Source organism: Sabethes cyaneus, chromosome 2 (genome assembly GCF_943734655.1).
Source record: "Sabethes cyaneus chromosome 2, idSabCyanKW18_F2, whole genome shotgun sequence".
NCBI classification, from domain to species: Eukaryota; Metazoa; Arthropoda; class Insecta; order Diptera; family Culicidae; genus Sabethes; species Sabethes cyaneus.
The window spans coordinates 211,713,830-211,733,975 of NC_071354.1; the positions used below are offsets into that span (position 1 = coordinate 211,713,830).

General features: G+C 41.7%; 1 protein-coding gene across 1 annotated transcript in view; it reads left to right on the top strand.

The window, feature by feature from the left end:
• The window catches only part of LOC128738204 (actin-binding LIM protein 2), a 49,808-nt gene extending 30,505 nt beyond the window's left edge, over positions 1–19,303 (top strand). The window contains exons 2-11 of the mRNA XM_053833164.1: positions 6,889–7,199; positions 7,330–7,658; positions 7,716–8,082; positions 8,783–8,848; positions 9,018–9,541; positions 9,617–9,930; positions 10,055–10,146; positions 11,050–11,116; positions 17,029–17,264; positions 17,330–19,303. Of these exons, the coding sequence (XP_053689139.1) occupies positions 6,889–7,199; positions 7,330–7,658; positions 7,716–8,082; positions 8,783–8,848; positions 9,018–9,541; positions 9,617–9,930; positions 10,055–10,146; positions 11,050–11,116; positions 17,029–17,264; positions 17,330–17,443 (2,420 nt within the window). The 3' untranslated portion in view covers positions 17,444–19,303. The remainder of the gene's footprint in view (positions 1–6,888; positions 7,200–7,329; positions 7,659–7,715; positions 8,083–8,782; positions 8,849–9,017; positions 9,542–9,616; positions 9,931–10,054; positions 10,147–11,049; positions 11,117–17,028; positions 17,265–17,329) is intronic.
• Positions 19,304–20,146: the final 843 nt, after the last annotated feature.

A 20,146-nucleotide genomic window follows, 5' to 3' on the forward strand; every position in this document is an offset into this window, starting at 1 on the left:
ATAGGTATAGATTTTTAGTCGAACACGCCAATGTTAATGTTCTGTGGGCTATACTGTCTAAAATACTGTATAATGTGTGAAAAACTGTAATATGCATATCCAGATAAATGATGAAGCTAAAAGAAAAGTGCAAAACCATTACTTCATCGTTCTCAGGTGATAAAGAAAAACAAAAATGTATTTTGATTTATTTGAGCATCTGGTCTCCATGAATTTATGGTAGGGTGCGGAAAAGCCCACTTGAGGTAAGCTTTTGAAATCCTTCTCAAGAGGGAGTGCGTGAAAACTCCATCTTTGTATTTCAATCACAAACATTTAGTTATACGGTAACTACCACCGGACAGGTCCACGAAAAAAGTCTGCTCCAGTTGGTATTTGACGGCTCTTTTCTTGTTACTACAGTTGTCGTGCTAAGAAACTAAACTAATAACGGGGATGTGATCGGGGAGTGTTGTTTACTTAGTGGTAAAAAATCATCAGGATTGATTACTTACTTGCTTAGTTGGCCTTACGTTTTATGACAATGTCTCCCTAACGTCATTCCTCCATCTGATTCGCTCTAAAGTAGCTTGTCTGAAGTTCCTTGGGCAACCAGTGCTCACCAGATCTCGCGCCACCTGGTCTTGCCATTTCACTCGCTTCGACCCTCTTCGTCTTGTTCCTTCCGAATAGTTGCCCGGCAGTCTAGCAACATGTCCAGTCCAACGTATCCGTTGTACGACCGCAAGTGTCTGTGAAGTCCATAGTAGGTACGACTTCCGCTGATAATAGCCCGATCAGGAGGCCATAACAAGATTATATCTGTTTTATGACACATTTAGATAGTTTTAACATGTTATATTACAATCGAAAATAAACTAATTAGGAAGCAAAAACAGACAAATTCAAATTTGTAACAGATTCTGATACGAGTAACACATTGAGTTATGGATGAGCTATATAAATTTCACCACTAAAAGTGACAGATTTCGCTTTTATAATAAAATATGATTCTAGCTAATTACTTTTATAACAATACAAAATATGTTACCTGCAAAAAATTATTTAAAAAATTAAAGTTAAAAAATTAGTTAAATACGTCACTTAACAGTTACTAAAACTTGCTGATATATCTATATTTGCTGTGTTATTTTTGGAATATCTTGAAATGTTGACAATCAACTTTCAAAACAATGTGTTACAATTAAGATAAAGCAATTACAGGGTTTGTTGTGAATCAGAGGCAGTTTAGTTATAATTTTTGTTAATTTAACCACTTCTGGAGGCTAATTTATAACAACGGTTGTTATAAAATATCTAATTAATAACAACCGTTGTTAGAAAATTTGATAACAAAATAACATAATCTGTTATAAATAAAGTTAAAGATAAATTCGTTCGGAAGTTGATGATTTTGGCATTTGTAGTTGTGGAAAGAAAACAAAGGAGAAACCAATGTTGCAAAGCCTACACTCGTAAGGTTTTCTCAAAAACGTGTAATTCTAACGAACACGCCTCGCTATTATTTATTCATACACATACGAGTTTTTACGAATGTGTATTGACAATGACGAATGAGCGTCGCTTTCGTTCGTCATTGCAACCAGAGTTGCTGATACCGATTACTCGCGAAACCTCACACTCCCACCCGTGAGTAGAACCGAAGATGAAGAAGAAAAGAAAAAGTAATGCAAAATCTGTATTCCACTGCGCCACTAATCCTCACGGGTTGCTGGTTGCTCACGAGCTATTTAACTCGCGAGTGGGCTATGCAGAAAGACGCGTGTGTGCGCTCGCGAGTGTGTAGGTAGAAGAATGTCTGCAAACAGCGGCGTTAGCGTTGAATGCTATGCTTCTCATACTCTCTCGCGCGATAGCAGGCACCGTTGGCTTCTCGCTCGATTTGCAACATTGGGAGAAACTGTGAATGGATAACTTTACAAGGAGAAGTGTCCTCAGAAGATAATTGTGTCATTCATTCGATCACATACAGGTGTCCCGCAGGAAGTTATGGTTTGAATTATGGCTGCCATTACAGCCGGGATTTGGTATAGGCAGAATACTATTAATTTTATTGAAAAGGTATGAAACCAGTAAATTGTCCAGATTTTCATCCCATAAAAAATTGAGCAATTGTCAAGCGTAAATTGAACAAGTGTGGCAAAACAATTAGAACACCATTTGATAAGGAAAAGTAGTGGAAAAATTGCAGATACTATTGAAAATATCATGCTGCAAAAAGTGATGGAAGGTGTTCAGTGAAAAGTTCAAAAGTTTATCAGAAAAGACGAAGAATAATTTTTCTTGTATTTTTTTTAACGCTTAATAAAAAAAACAAAAATATAGCTAGTTTTTCAAATTTCGTATTCAATTTGCTCATGTAGAAATTGGAAATTTTGTGCGGCCAAATCATTTAACGAACAGACTTGGAAGCAAATCATTTTATATAAGAATCTTCAGAAATGTTGTAAGATGTTGTTTTTGAAAAGCGGCAATTTTCAGATTGGAGAATTCCATTTCACACGAAAAAATACCGTTAACGGCTGACAAATACTGTAGAGGTGAGACCCGAGACTCCATTCGTTGCGATCATCGACTTTTTCCATGTGTGGACTCATCACTGCGACCAGTATAGTTGATCTATTGTGATATCGCCCGGGTGTTTGCTGTATGACCTGCACTGCATTTCTTTTTGCTATAATTGCTATTGAATGAGCGATATACTTATTAAATTTTATGCGTGCTTATGTGTATTGAGGTATACCCTTCCTTCAAAGCTTGATCTACTTTACCCACTTATTCCTCGCTGCCAGTACTATCCCATATTATAGCCGTCCCTGGTGAGGACTCATTCGTACCTCTAACCAGAACACTTAACTATAGGAGGGACATTTGTACTGTCAAGAGGGTAAATATAGAATTAAGCATGAAGGAAGGGTAAATGGAGGGGCCTGAGAATAAATCCATGCTAAAGTCACTTGACATCGAATGGCTTGATTCTACTAAGATTCGAACCCACGACCACTCGATTGTCAAAGCAGACCCGATAACCTTGTGGCTACGGAGCCCCAATCGACTTAGTTACAGTAATCCCTATCCCCGATTCCTCGTGGCGCAAGTTCGAAGGTCGTATGATGCTTCTGCTGGGAGCTGGCGCAAAAAAGCCTTATCAGCAGTAACTGTCTGTTCCCAAGTTAGGGTCGGTTCATAACGGTGATCCCACTGCATGATGGATTGTTGTTTCCTTAGGTGTGCGGTTGTACCACAGGTTAGAGTAGCGTATAACAACAACTGATCCGGAGTGAGTGCTTGATTTACGAAATGCGGTGTTTCGCCAGCTATATGCAACGTAGCAGACCGGTCGTGAGACTGATCAATTGCACCGAAGCACTACAAACCTGATGATGGAGAATCAGTTCTACAAGTCTCTCAAGAAGGCATGTCGAGAACACAACCCCGATACGGATAACTAGTCGTAGTCGTCCTTCAAAACGTCGCCACGAAGACTCGGAGACTCCAAATAAACAGGCCACCTGCATCAGATTTGTTGAGATCCATCAAGAGCTTGTAACCAGGTCCCCACCTAAGACTCCAGATATGTTGTCTCCCCACTAAGAAAGGGAATCGACTTCCAGTCGCATCGTTTCTTTTAAAGTCGGCATTCCCTTAAAATACAAAGCCGCGGCACACTTGGCTAGAGGGGATCTCATTTAGGGAATTCGACGACGCTCGATCGACTTTAGCGCTATGGCTGCCCACATTGCCTCCGCTCTTGCTACATCTCCAGCAGTTAGACCTCTTAGTAACTTCGCCACTAGCTCTCCATCCGCTGGTTCAATTGCCCTCGTCTCTCCAACCCCTTAAGGGGTCCCAAATCCCGGCTTGTCGCATAGTTCTCGAAATGCCGACTATACTGTATTATGGAAACACCTAACCATCTTATTAAAGTGGTGGAGTGGTGAAAAGAATGGTAAACTGGATGAAACTGCAAAACTTCGATATGAGTTCGAGTAAGTGGGATTCTAACCCACACTCTCTTGGTTGGCACCCGAATCTTTTGACAATTAAACTATCACCACACGCCACCTGTATATTAGATAGTCTCACATCCAGTTTCCGTCCCTTCGGTCTAACTATTCGTACGCACATACCAATTGAACTACGCAATATATTTTTGGCCTCATATCGAAGTTTTGCAGTTTCATCCAGTCTACCATTCTTCTCACGAAACGCTCCTCCACTTTAATAAAATTTGTTTGCGTTTGACCGCGACAGGTTCAGAGACAAGTAAAACCGAAAAATTCAACCATCTCCTTCGTAGTTGCAGTCGAGATATTGTCGCCACTGACAACAGTCATCCCGGTCCTGCGTATGAGAGTGGGGGCCAGGGCTTCCAAACGTCTATCTGTGTTAAGTATATTACGTTGAATCCACTGCTGATCCAGTTCGCGTTTTTAGTTCATCAATTACCGACTCATTAATCCCTGAACACCTGCTAATTGATTCCTGCTTGGCCAACACTACTACCAGTCTCAGGCAATCGCTTATTTCATTATATTACCGTGACACGGCCATGTACTGTTGTTGGTATTATGGACGCCTCCAGGCTCCCCGCCGCAGTCGAACCATTCCAGCCAGCAATCAGCAGCCGTTTCGGCCTTATAATGCGGAACCATCAGGCAAACCCAAAGTTGCTAATTCTTACTGGTGAAACGAACTCTGTTTCTAGTGTCTCGCCATCCAACCTGGAACTGAACAACCTCTCAGATCTCCATCATATCCTCTGTTACTACCAAAATGTCGGTGGTGTAGAGGCGAACGCTTTTCACTACTTGCTCACATGATGCGCCGTACGAGGTAATCGTATTTACCGAAACCTGGCTTGATAATCGTACATGCTCACGGCTTCAATTACGAGATTTTTCGCTGCGACTGCAATATACCTACATAATAGCCGCAATAAAGGAGATGGTGTTTCGATTGCAGTTCATCGCCAGTTCATGGGCTGTATGGAACCCGTGCTACAAAGGATCAAATTTTCACTCTCCGATAAATTCCCCAGAAATGTCGGCAGTACAGCGTAACTACGTAATATATTTTCGTGGATTTCAGGGCAGCATACGATACACTCGAGTACGAACTGCTATGGCAAATAATGCACGAGAACGATTTTCCGGACAAACTAACGCGGCTGATCATAGCTACCCTGGAGCGACTGATGTCCTACGTGCGTTTTTCGGGGCCACTCTCGAGTCTCTGCGAATCACGCAGTCTTGTATGTTGTTCGACATCGCTTTTAAAGGTGTGATCCGGCGAGCGGGCATCGAAACAAGAGGAACAATCTTCGGCAATACCAGTTAACTCCTAGTCTTCGCAGACGATCTCGAATACTACTAACTATATGGAGGTCGTGCCCATCATCACTAGATACCTTGAGATGGCGGGTGCAATTTATGGCAAACTAGAAGCGGAGGCTAGGATGATTGGGCTACAAATCAATGCGTCGAAAACCAAATATACGATAGGAAGACTCTCCAGAGAAAGCAACGTTTGCCTTCCACGGACACTGATGATGGCGATGAACTGCTATTGAGTTCGTAAATATTGGGGATTTCTGGTCACCACCGACAATATTACGAGTAAGGAGATTCAACGACGCATTCAAGCTGGAAGTCGAGCCGTTTTCCCTCAACAAGACGCCTCAATCAAGGAGAATACGCTGCCGCACAAAGTAGACGATGTACAAAACGCTAATCAGACAGTAACTTTGCTTACGGAAGACTTACGTGCACTTGTCGTATTTCAAGGAAAGATGTTGCGTTGTTTTTGGAGAAGTACAAACGGAAAGCGGAGAGTGGCGTAGGCGTATAAACCACGAGTTGCAGGCACTGCTTGAAGAGCTTCCCATCGTACACTTAGCGAAAGTTAGGAGACTACGTCGCAAAAATGCCGGACGACTGTGCAGTGAATCCGTTCTCTTCAAGAACCTCACCGGCACCAGGAGTAGAGGGGGCTAACGTGCTAGATGGCTCGACCAGGTTGAAGCCGACTTGCGTGTGTCGAGATGCGCAACAAATTGGTGACGAGTAGCCCTGGACCGCGTACAGTGGAGAGAAATTCTTGATACGGCAAGAGCCACCCCGGTTCTCGGCTGGTAGAAGAAGAAAAAGAAGAAGGAAACGTACTTTTTAGGTTAAGTTTATCAATTGTGACGCAAGTCCTGTTGATATTTTATAAACAAATCAACGATAAAACAGGAGACTTCGTCGAAAATCAGTATGAATAGTAATGGTCCTTGATTACTCCTTTGTGGTACAATATAAGTAGTTTGGGTTATGATTCATTGTTTCTTAATTACGCACAATAGTCATATATGTGTAAATTCAATACATATATGTTGAACGTTAACTCGAAAGAGCTTTTGGGTGAAAGTAAGTTCTCAGACTATACGAATAATTTTAAGTTGCATTGTCATAGGCTTATCTGTTTTCACTAACCTCTAGCCCCAAAAGTCTATTATTCAAAATCCTATTAGCCGTTTTAAATTACTGTGCAAGCAAATTATTTATACAATTTTGTCACCAGTACACTAGAATTTTATTGTCTGTGGAAATCAACACCGATAATAGCTTTACCCTCGCTTTACCCTAGCTAACCAAACTCAAAACCAATTGCTATCCCGTCAGCTCAGTTTCGTTGTGGTTAATCGATTTTAACGCAACTTTATCTCTGTCTGAATAGGTGTGCCCTGTATGACCGTAACAGAGCTACAGCTACCGTAAAAAAAATCGGTTCCCTGAAAACAAAAAAAAAAACAGTCCAATAGTAGTACCCTGAACGCTTCAAAACAAAACCACCGTCTCGGAAAATCGATACTAATTACCGTCTCACTTCCTCCTTCTTCGACAGGCAAAACCAAAATCCAGTGCAGCAAATGCCAGAAAAAATGCTCCGGCGAGGTGTTGCGTGTGACGGACCGATATTTCCACAAGACCTGCTTCCAGTGCACCAAGTGCAACAAATCGCTGGCGACCGGCGGCTTTTTCTCAAAGGATGGCGCCTACTACTGTACGTTAGATTATCAGAAACTGTACGGCACAAAGTGTGCCGCCTGCGGTCAGTACGTGGAGGGTGAGGTCGTGTCCACCATGGGTAACACGTACCATCAGAAGTGCTTCACGTGCAGCAAGTGCAAACAGCCGTTCCAATCGGGTAGCAAGGTAAGTCATACACAGACAGACACATTTCTTTAGTGTGAAGTGGATGTCAATACCGGCAGACATGCGATACTTAATGTGTTCCTTTTCGTTCACTTGCGCATTCCTTTAAAACAAAACGATTTTTCAAAAGGTTACCAACACCGGCAAAGAAGTCCTCTGCGAAAGCTGTGTCAATGGTCCAGCGTCGGTTGCAACGACCGTTACAGCTGCACCTCGTTCCACATCGGCTACTACCTCACCAAAGAGACAAATCGAACAGAAGCAGGAGCAGCAGACAATTAAGGAAATCATCTCAAGCCCTAGCAGGGCTTCCACGCTGCATCACCACCAGGAAGCGGTGCGGAAACAGCAGAATAGCAAGGATCTCGATCCGAACGAGTGCGCCGGATGCTCACAACAGCTGAAAGAAGGCCAGGCTTTGATTGCCCTAGATCGACAGTGGCACATTTGGTGCTTCAAGTGAGTACTTCGTTAGAGAGCCTCTCCAGATATATTCATGAGTTAATTTACTTGCAGATGCAATGCCTGCGGCGTCACACTGAACGGCGAATACATGGGCAAAGATGGGGTTCCGTACTGTGAAAAGGATTTCCAGAAGTCGTTCGGAGTCAAATGTGCCTACTGTAATCGATACATTAGCGGAAAGGTACTGCAGGCCGGCGATAACCATCACTTCCATCCGACGTGCGCCCGCTGCACAAAGTGCGGCGATCCGTTCGGCGACGGTGAGGAAATGTATCTGCAGGGTGGTGCCATATGGCACCCGCGGTGTGGCCCGGGACCATCCTCGGAGTCCGGCATTCTGAACGGGGTCGAGACCAACGGCTTCAACACGGAAACCGAGTTCGATCGGACCAGTACAAGTGCAATGAGTGAAATTCAGGTACCTACTCACTGCTGTGCGCGTGCGGGGGTTTTTTTTCTCGAGCAGGGAAAGAAGCATTCAGATTGCCGCTAGTTTTGATTAATTGTGAAGCTTCTTATTTACATTTACACTATAACGTGATAATCAATTACACGTGGGCGTACATCGTGGTTGCTTGGGGTGTCGCTGGAAACTGGAAAGTTGTGAGCGATTATTAGGTCTTATTAAAAGTAACAATAATTGAAACAGCACTTCAGATTCGGTTGTATATTTGATGATAAGGAAAAAAGCTGATGACAACTAAATAGTTTTCAGAACAAATAAATCACATCGAGTGGGAGTAAAAGAAATGCGATATGATTCAAGTTTTCAAGCGTATAGGTCTTTACAGAGCTGATTGATGTCGTAATCGCTCATTTCGGTTCGTAGACTAATCATGAAAAAATTCTAAAGTTGAATTCCGGTCTTTGTGATTGACGTCTTTTCAAACATATAAGATTTTGTGCCTAACGACTTTGTTCAGCTTTAATTTATCGATATTTTTTATATCTTGGAGACCAGATAGAGGTAACAGTAAATCAATCCAACCCTCAAGCAGCTGCGATGCGCTCGAGTATGTAGTTTTCCTATTGTTAAGTTGATTCATCTAATTCCTGCGACGCAGCATGTTTAAGTAATTTGTGCACTGGGTTTTGTTTATTTTTAACTTATTTTACAGTTTTCGTTACGTTCACAAACACCAAGTTTGAGTGGTTCTGTTTATAGTCCTTACACGCATAGAAAGGTTAGTTTTCTTTCTGCCATTTACGATTATTATTTACCTTCCTGTTCACTTCTTCATCTCAACTTCTTTGTTGTTGATTAAATAATAAAGTTGCTTACAATTTATATAAACGACGTCCAGCCGTCTTAACTTTCCTAACTAATTCATATATTTTAATTGTTGAAAACAGTATCATCGCACCACGAGCCCAGGCCTCATTCTAAGAGAGTACAATCGTCAGGGTTACGAAGACATCGCTCGTATCTACACCTACAGCTATCTAACGGACGAGCCGCACTATTTGAAGAAAACCATCGAGCCGTACGATAAGGCTCCGGTGTCGCCACATTTCCACCGTCCGCATCAGTATGGCAGCGGTCCACGGTCAAGTTCCGGATCAAGATCTCATTCGCGTAGTCGCAGTGCAATGAAGGTGCTGGTGGATAGTATCCGATCGGAAACACCTCGCCCGAAAAGCCCGGGAATGAACAACGAGGAACCGATTGAACTAAGCCACTATCCGGGCGGTAAAAAACCACTGCCAGGCGAAAAACCAAAGATAGAACGGGATGACTTCCCGGCACCACCGTACCCATACACGGACCCGGAACGACGGCGTCGCTACTCGGATACATACAAGCACATTGAATCAGACGACGAGGTAGACGGTGAACATGTCAAGAGGAAAGAAAATAAAGAGAATGAGACTGAGAGGTAAGTGTTAACATACATTCCTAGATAACGCTATCTGGGTAGAATGAATTTACTAAATTCAACTGCCTTTTTTAGACGCCTACGAAAGGAAGAGGAAGAACTACGCAAGTTGAAATCGTCCGGAATGGGTAAGGTGATCTTGAAGGACCTCCAAGAACAGAAAAAGTACGAAACATGGAAACGGGAGAACCTTGATCCACGGAATGCGTCGCGCACCCCGTCGGCATCGAAGGAACCGAGCTACCGGCTGCGCTATGAGTCGCCAGTCGGGGCTTCGCCATCCCGAAATCTCGACCATCAAAGACCGTACGAAGACGAATATTTCGATCGATCGACCAGCTACCGCGGTTCCGTGGGTCGGGCTATTGGGAATGCACCCAGTTACAATGGTAAGTGTATCGCGGTGGCGCTTCTCCTTTTACCGATCGCCAACTTTCAGTTGTTCATCGTTTTATTTTCTTTATCCAATCATACTTTCTTCATTGAACACACCCATAAATCGCCCACAAATAGCCATCCACTCGTACAGGTCACCTCCGAAGCCAGGATACGGATTTAAAACCTCGACGCTACCCCCTTCGTCGCTAAGAAATGGTTACAGCTCTGTAAGTTCCCCCCGTTGGTGCCCTCTCACAGAACCTGCGCTTTTACCCGTTGTTCTTGTTGGTGGTTATGGCTAGTTTATGTGGTGCATCTCTCAATAAGCATTTAGCATATTATGTGATTTACAATTAATCAATGACTGCGTACTAACGTTAGATTATTTGTCTTTTTCAATGCTTTCGCCAAATTACTAACATCACGTGGATTAATTCTCGCTAACGACACGCAACAACTGCGTCGTCACTAACAAAACTAATCATCAAAATTGACTGCTAACACAGTGGTGAGTTCCTTACGACAAGTTCCAAAACCGGGTTACGGCTTGGCCCCTCGTTCGCAAACCTTCAGTTCCGCTACATCTGGTTCTGCTCACGGTGTTCCTGTAAGCTGCTTTTACTGTAGTTAAATTTCTTGTTTAAGAAAAAAATTGTTCGGAATGACAGCGGTTGTGGTTTATTTTCTTATCTGAAGCACTAGTTTCTTTAGTTACTGATTCAATCCATTTTCTTATCTATCGACTACTCTTGAACTATGTAAACACAAATGTTCTTTTCCGATCACCCTCACCGATGCTTTTACTTACCGGCTTATTGCGTATAAACGAATACTTTCGCGTGTGGGCCAAGTTTTGGACCTTAGGAGACGATTTTTTTAACCGTAAAAGTAGCCGTGTGCGTGTGTCTTTGTGTCTGTAATAATAGGAATGTGTTTCCTTTTCTGTACCTAAATCTGTTATTTTTATATAAATAATCCTATCCTATAAGGAAGTTTTTTCAGTTTATAATTCAAATTTGAAATTAGTGTGGTGGAGCATGTAAATAATAATCTAAGCATGATGATATGTGAAAACTTGTGATTTTGTTTACCTCAGCATCGTAAATTAATCAACCTCTGTTTTATGGCAGGATTTCTCGTTCGGTGGACTTGGAGACAAGACCCACAGCACGGAGTTTAGCTGTGGCAAGAGTGACAGTAAGTATATGTAAATTAGGCTTTCCAAATTTTCAGGTTTTGTTAAAATTGTCTTTGAATTTGTACCTGTGTGTCAATCAAACCTTATCGATGTGAGCAAAATATTTATTTGAAACTTGTCATCTTCAAAATTTTTGCTTCCAAAGAACCATTTTTACGTTGCTAGCAATGCTAAGATCAGAAACACCTTCTAGGGATAATTCTGGTTGCCAAAAAGAATCACGGCTGTTTAAACTTTCAGGCAAAAGAATCACGGCTATTTAACCTTTCAGAAAAGTTAAAGCCCGTTAGAGTTGGTAAAACTGCTCTCGTTCTCTTAATTAAGAACAAGTATCTACTTAACATTGTTTGTCTTTCGGTACAAACCAAAAAGATTCGCACAGGATCTCTGGGATTCCTTTTTTTTTACTTTTTCATCGTCGTTGTCGGCAGCAACGTTCACGAATTTTTGTTGCTATCGTGTGACATCGACGATGGAGTTCCTCGTTGGATATCAAGTTGTCAGGCTATCCAGGCAACGATTAATAAATACCTGCAGTTTTGGCGTTGTCCCCACTGAGATGCACCACGTTTCGCTGGCATACAACAGTCGAAATTAAACGTTTGAGTTGAAAATTTGGATTTTTGTGTGTAGAATGATTTGTTTTGAGCGTCAAATGTTTCACAGATCTGCAAGGGCACCCCTGGCCTTTCTGATTTGTGTGGCTGTATTAGTCTTGGTACCGCCATCGGGCGCTGTCTGGCTACCAAGGTATCGAAAGGCGTCCACCTGCTCAACCTGTTGTCCCGCTACTGTGAATTTGGTGGGATTGTCAGTGTTCCGCGAATTTGTTTATTCAATGCGGATTGGAACTCTTTCTTTCTTTCTTTCCGTGCGTGTCTCATTTTGCTTTCCAAACACTTTTTGACGTCTATGTAGGCAACTTTTCTGGTGTATAGAATACCCGAATGCGAATGCTTCCCTGTTTTTTTGCCCGAAAGCGATGGGTCTGTCAGAAGTTTCGTTGCCAGGGATGCCTCAATGTTCTGGGACCCAGATTAAAACTGTCTAGGCTGGTGTGCTTCTGCGTTACCTCAATATACGGGTTGTAGGCTGTTTGCGACTCCAGTGCTTGAATGGCGCTGAGAGAGTTGCTGATAACTGCGACCGGTTACTCAAACGTGGTTGTATTTTAAATGTATACTCCTGTTGCCACAGCTAGGAAGGCCTTGCTGTTATTCGGGAGATGGTGTATCTCGCAGTTCTTAGGAGTTCTGCAGCTCATTTTGCGATGGTGAGGCTTTGCCATAATATCGAAATGTACTGCTCCCAACTCTACGTGGGTTGACCTGGTTGAGGTAAAGCGGTATCTGTGCTGCAGGTTATCTCGATATCGTATTAGCCTGGAGTCCAGCATTACTTTTACTACTTTAAGTCACCTTTGCTTACTGCTGTTCGACCTGCCTCCAGATTAGTCTCTGGGTAGATTGGTAGATGGTGGTATGACCTGTGCATAATAATGTTTGTACGGTAATTTCTGGTCCAATAAAAAGTTAGGAAAAGTTCCTTTTTTGATGCTTGATTGTCATGCCGTTCAGTAAGATCTACCGTGAGATAGTATGGAGCTTACTTACAGCAGTGGAGCAAGCTGGTGCAAGCTGGAATTCGGTTGTTGTTCATTTTTGTACACCACGGGCGTAGCCAGAAATGTTACTTGGGGGGGTTTACAAGAAAAAATCTGACATTGCCTAACCGTAAGGAGTTTATTCACGAAATGGGAAATTATTTTCGGTTAGAAACTATTTTAGTTATAATTGAGTGTTCTTCATCGGACAAAAAAATCAAATTGAAATAATAGAGTGAAAATGTTGGCCTCCCTGCCGGCATTGAGGTACGTTATTGGTTCGAATCTCGGCTGGGAGAGGCTGTTAAAGTCCATAGAACTGAGTCTCTTCGAGACGCGGCAAGGGTGCTGCCGAACAACTTATCCTGTATGATTCTCAACATCGCTCTTAAGGTCAGAAACTTTGCCACGACGAAGGCCATCTGTGCTAGACTGAAAGCGGAGTCTGGAAGACTGGAAGGATTGGGCCTTAAATCAGCGCGTCGAAGACCTAATATATGAATGATAGAGGCACAAATGGCCGTTGTTAAGTCAGACCGAGCCAAATGACAACATTCTTATTTCGCGTTCAAAGTTTGCTGCTCTGTATGGTTCATAGCTATCAATTGTTCAAAATCATCTCATAACTCTGGCTGTTTGCAACATTTATGTAGTCTGATTAGAGTAAAATAATTAGAGTAAAACCAAATGAGACGAACGTGCCTTTTTCGTGGACGGTAAATCGTTGACGGCGACGAACCAGAAGTGGTAGAAGAGCTCGTGTATGTGGGATCGCTGATAGCCGCGGACAACACAAATATGGAGATCGAGCGGCATATTCAAGCAGGACAACGGGCCTACTTTGGTCTTCGCCAAACGCTGCTATTAAAAAGGCATAAGCCACCTTACAAACCAGACAATGTACAAACCCCCTATTAGGCCGATAGACCATGTTCACGGAGGACTTACAAGCGTACAAGCTGAAAGCGAAGAGTAGCGGAGGTACATGAATCAAGGACTACAGGCACTGCTTGGGAACTATACAACAACCCCACCGACACCGGCACAGAGCGACTCAAGCGACATTTTTTACGACGAGTAACCCAAGATCGAATTGAATGAAGCTTAAAACAGCACGAACCCCCCCCGCTCTAAGTTAACGACGACGACGAGAATCGTACAATCAGCTTTTCTGTGCTCTAAACAACAGCTAGCTGAAATTTCAAGCTTGAATATGTATGGGGGTGGGGGGGTTTGAACCCCCAAACCTACCCCCCCCCCCCCCCGCCCGCGGTTACCCCAATGTTGTACACCTTTGATCACAGATTGTGTTCGCCCGAAGAGAGCTGACGTTGTTGAAGCTCTGTCTATTATGACGAGGCAGAGAGCAACCATTAGAACAGGACCTTGAGGGACTTGAGTTTTCTTCTTGAGAGCGTTGTGTGAGACTTTCGTAAGAAATGAAGAATACTGTCAGATGGAGTCCCTACGCTATCAGTTGACCGATTGCTTTTGCGTCGAAGCTTGATTAATAGAGACAAGATTGACATGCGGATTTGTTTCCTTCGCATGATTCAGAACTACTCCCAGTGCTACGAAATACGTCCGGTTACTGAAGTTTCCATTACCATTACCACCGTTTCCATAGTTTTGCATATGTAGCTGGTCAGTGAGATGAATTGCAATCCAGCAGCTTCCAAGTTACTGTTGTTCGGCTTGAGAAGTGGTATTACAAGGCTATGCTTCCAATCTTCTGGAAGCGTTCTTCCTGGCCATTCGCGGATAGTTAGCTTTAGCAAGCATTCTCTACAAAGTGCTGTCCCAAATCATTTTCCGCCGACTAACACCAATTGCGAACAGATTTGTGGGAACTTATCAAACCGGCCAATCTTAACAAATCGATGTAACCTCCCATTTGGCTCCGAGGTATGAAGCTGGCCTAATAAGCCAGTCGTCGTATGTTCGAATCTCGACTGGGAGAGGCTGTTAGAGTCAATAGGATCGTAGCAACTGGCCCTGCAATTGTCCTGCACTCTAACAGCTGGCTGCGAAGTCTGTCGTATAAATAAAACAGAAGGTCAAGTCTCGATAACGAAATGTAGTACCTAGGCTTTGCTTTTATCAAACCGGCTTCGTCGAAGGACGTCTACAACGGAGCAAATATTTACACTGCGGCAGATCCTCCAAAAGGGCCCTGAGTACAAAGTTCCTATGTACCATTTGTTTGTTGACTTCAAAGCCGCATATGATTTTTTTTTTGTATGCCAGAAGGGCATTGGGTTAAGCCAATGCGACAGTCTTAATGACCGTTTTTTGTGGCAGGCCCAGTACACAGCAGTACACAGTTTATGGATCGCTCATGCCCATTGATGGAGTTGAGCGGAATAGTTGTAATCATGTGCCCCAATTCGATACTACATGGTTTATAAAGCCAATGACCGTTTTGGGATCTAGGCTCCATACCTGATATGGAGTAAGAAGGGAACTTCCGAAGAAGTTCTGCCTTGATAACAGATGCGCTGAACTTTCAGGTTCAAAGTTACAAAAGCGGCAGGTGTCAGATGATACTTTGCCGATATTCTTTAAATGATAAAGAGCGAAGCTGTGTCCTGTTAGGAGTCCCGTGATAGTGCGTAGTTCACTACGAGTTAAATGGAGTAGTTTTTTAGCTACTGCAGGGTTTGGGTAGATAAACTGTTTAGCTTGTCTACAATCCTGTGTTTGATTCCAACGGGATACTATTTCTAGCTTTTCCCATATCATCAATTCGCCTTTTACGGCGGATGTGGAAGTGCCCAGAAACGGTTCAGGACCAATAAATTGCTGAGCTGATCCTTGGCTTGCTAGATTGTCAGTGAATTCATTGCCCTCGATTCCGCAGTGACTGGGCACCTAATAAAACTTTGTTGTGACGGGAGAGTTCCCTCAATGCTGTGCTGCACTCCCAAACTAATTTGGATACGCATTTGGCGGACTTGAGTGCCAGTAGTGCTGCTTGGCTGTCCGTGAAGATACCGATTTTCGCATGCCTGTGCTTTCGTTTCAAGGTATGACGTCAACAACCCTTATGCAAGAATAACTAAAAGAGAAGGGTTACAAGCGAAAAATCACTCGTCAGCAAGTAAACGAGCAATGCGGTTAGTGTCATACCTTGTTGGGATGCTTGGAAAGCTCCGAGGTAGCAAAGATATATATTTCTGGATAGAACTAAGTGTAAACTCAATTATCTGAACAATTTTAGGTGAAATTAAAGCAAAATTGTAATTGTGCGGTACATACATATTGTAATGGGATGTTGAAACTAAACATACTGTCGATAATTGTAAGCGGTAGGCACCATACAATTGTCCTAGAGCTATCGAAACATCAGCATTCAGTCTAGATTTGAACCCTTTTGAACATCTTTTTAGATAATTTTATTTCTAAATGAGAAATCATTCGATTTCTTATCACAATGACTTAAACCGAGCTCTTGTAAAAAAATGGTCAGCAATTCACAGAGGGATATTTGAAAAGTTGTTAATTTTATCCCAAACAGATTAACCCTCTCTGTCCCATGGTAGCACAGGTGCTCCATGACTTCCGACCCTAAAATTGGCCGGGAAAATTTTTGAGGCATTCAAATATGGATATTTTGGTTTTATAACGTAGTAAAAACATTGTTTAACAAGCTGTATAGTTGCGTTTGACCAATTGCTAATTTATAGCTTTTTTACATGATCAAAAACTGTAAACCAACAAAACGCCCCTGGGACAGAGAGGGTTAAAACAGGTCATCAAGATTGTAAATGGTCCTACGAGGTAGTAGATGAGCGAGAAAGGACATTTGTTTCAACTAATAGTTAACTGTCCGAATACTTTTTTGGCTGCATTTTTGAGGAATTCAAACTATATGTACCCTATCTTCAAAACGGAAAGCTTTTCCCCGAATTTTTGTTGTGCATCTAAATATGCTTTAGTTAAACATTGTTTTAAAAAATATGTGTTACCATTCTTTGTAAAAATACTGTGCAAAATTACTAAAAGAAAATTTTATGCGCTGCTGTCCGAATACTTTTTTGGTTGACTGTAGCTAATTGTTGAGAAAAATTGCGTTGAAATGCATTGATGTCACCGTGATAAGCATAAGAATAAGGAGACACAAAGAGAATATCTCACTTGCACATTGGACCTTTTCAAGTGTTGCTCGTGAAATAGATTTTATAATAAAAAAAATTAAATCTATTTCTTTCCGAGAATTTCCTAATTCGTTTTCAGAATGTACCAGATTATTCACCAAAACAAAACGAATTGTTACTTGAAGACTTATAATGCAATCCGTATTTCCAGTATCAGTCGACTCAATAACTGAAGGGGATCGGCGAGCTCTCGGTGCGGACATTCCCGCATCCAGTACCTACTCCGGTGCGCTATCCTATCACTATCCACAGCAACCGATCCGTCGCAGCTTGCCAAATATGGCCCACTCGATGCTGGTGCACGAGCCGGCTAAAATCTACCCGTATCATCTGCTGTTGATCACAAACTATCGCTTGCCGTCGGATGTTGATCGGTGCAATTTGGAGGTAAGTTTAGGGGCACCAATTTGCCGTACAAGTTTGTTGATGGTTTGTTTCATTTTATTTAACAGCGCCATCTGTCAGATGTGGAGTTTGAGGCAATCCTACAGTGTTCTAGATCCGAATTCTATCGTATGCCCCAGTGGAGACGTAACGAAATCAAGAGACGTGCTCGGTTATTCTAAAGTGAATGCCGACTGGTAAGTAAGATATGCGCCGTACCGTGCTGCAGCTGAGAGCGAAACCGTTCACTATACAACGTACTACGTTATTGTTTCTTCAAGAAGAAATTATTATACCTAAAAACCAGAGAATATGAAAGAGAAAAATATTTTAGGTTAGGACTTACTAGCTTCACCAGCAAAGAGTCATCTCCCCCTCCATAATACTTTTCTTTTATTAAATTAACTATACCTACTACGTGTAATTGTTAGGAAACCCCCTAATGGGCGAAAGGTGAAGCTAAGCTAGAAAAGCTTATACATTAGATTAAACAAGCCGAACTTGTTAATGTCAAACTGCAAAAATCTAACGAAGCCGCAGTCTCGCTTTCGCTTCAGACGCTATAAAAGCTGTTGATGGACAAGCAAAAGTGAAACAGCAAAACAAAACAAATAATAAATATTATATTTTAGACCTAATCGTATTTAAAGTAATACATAATACAACAAAACAAGTAGTTGATAGGAAACAGAACCACAAATTGCATTTATAAAGTTTCTGAAGCTGATGGAAATTAATTTTAGCATCAGTTTAAAAGTAATTCATTCTTTGATTCGGTTTACTATAGAAGTTACTGGCGACCTAAAACAAGTGAAGTTGAAAACAGTCCCGTTCTTTTCCTAGTTTTTGTTTGTAAATATATTGCAGAGGATCGTAGGGTCTAGTACGGAAATAAACACAGCAGAATTATTCTAAAATCAACAAATAAAACTGGAAACAGCCTTGAACTGAGAAGAATATAATTTATTGAATTTTAATTCACATAAGTTTTATTTGAATCTAATAAACTGCTATAGTAATAGCGACGAACATACCATTTACGAAATAAACAGTGTCATGTGAAATTTTGGGTAAACACTAAACGTGGGTTCCTCCATCGAGAACCGAACGTACAGATTTACGTAAATGGTGATGTAATTTTAACATCCATTCTTGCACAGACACCAAAATGAAACGATACATCAACGGAAGTGAAATACAAAAAAAAAAATCGAGATCACGACTATGCTATCGAATTAAAGCTTAGCGTGTAAAGCAAAACTATCGCGTTTAATGTGTGCATGAATCAAACCGCTTTGTGATGTTACCTGGTAAGAAACATAAAACTGAATTCGCAAATATACTACCTACTGCCATAGAGAGAGAAAAAACAAAATGAATAACATCAGTTGTAGTAATTAAAAAAAACCATCACAAAACGTCAGCGAGCGAGCATGTATGTCAGTTATTGCTGCGCTGCTGCATCACAAAGACAAAACCTTCAGCCTTCACACGACGAGCAAATGGGGCGCATCATAAAAATGAACTCGTTAGCAATAAATGCCGCAGTAATTCAAATCAAAAGAAAGTTTTGTAGTAAAACATAACAGCAACAAAACACACTGCAGATATCACCGAAAACAAGATATTTTAAGATATAACTGAAAAGTGCAGTCTAGTGCTGCCGCCGCTCTTGAACGATATTGTTTTCACTAAGTAATAGCATTAGATTGTAGTAGAAGTGTTCGCCTATTGCCTAAAATTGAATTCGATTCCTGTTTTGCATCTCAAATTCTACGTACGGTATATCTATCTAATGGACAACGCGCCGCGGTTGTCACCTGCTGCGAGAAGAAACTCATGCACCTCTGCAAATGTTAGGACAGAATCATCATCATGTACGTAGGTACCTACGCACGTACAGTGATTAGCGCGCGCAGCTAGACGGCATGCAAAATCAGAAGAAAGTGAAAGCATACATAGAAGCTACACACATAATTAAGAGCCTCCGCGCCTTTTTTTGTGTTGAGAATACATAGAGCTATTTATTGAACAAGAAATTTGAGGTCAATTTTTTTCTTTATTATAATAGGATCAGAAAAGAAATGTTCCAACTAGCAGGATAAAAGAAACAGTCAATCATTTATTAGTGTAGAACAAGCAGCTATGCAAACGGCAGTTTGATTATGAACAGCTAATTAGTTTTCGCACCTTTCCGTTACAGACTATTTAGAAGGTTGAATTAAGGTTTTGACCGTCCTTACGTGATCGTGCTTGTCCAATTCCGTGTGTGTGAATAATACTGTTTTCTGGCATTTTCGAGGTTTGGGGATCTAATAAAACTAAGCTGACGCGCAGAAACGTGGGCCAGTTTTCGCTTAACTCTACATTGTGTCAGTCGAACCGCGCGAGTTACTCATCAACTTCTGTGAAAATGAAAATAACTCTAGTGTCTTTACTTACAGTTCGTATATCGTTATAATAGCAAAGAAAAGGTTTTTGAAATTTTGATGTATTTTTTTATAGTTCGCACTTTTGTTGTGTCATTATTTCTGTTTCACTGCCTCAGCGCCCGCACGCAGCAACAGCATCGCGCTACAAAAAAGAGAAGTCGTTTTCAGGCCGCTGTTCACGTATGAGGAGGAAGAAGCGGATCTCGAGAAACGTGTTAAGGAGGAAGTAGCACGGGGAGATTTTACAACGGTTTCGAGTACAATATGAAACCATTAAATTAACAGTGAAACAATATGTGAAAAATGAATGTTTTTTTCTTAATTTTATAATTTTAAAATTATTATTAAATCGATAGTGTTGATGGGCTTGCTCCTGCCACCGTAAGATATACTAATTTGTTTGTTTGTTAAAAAATGATATCACACCTGGTGTTGTTCTCAACGTGAAATAAG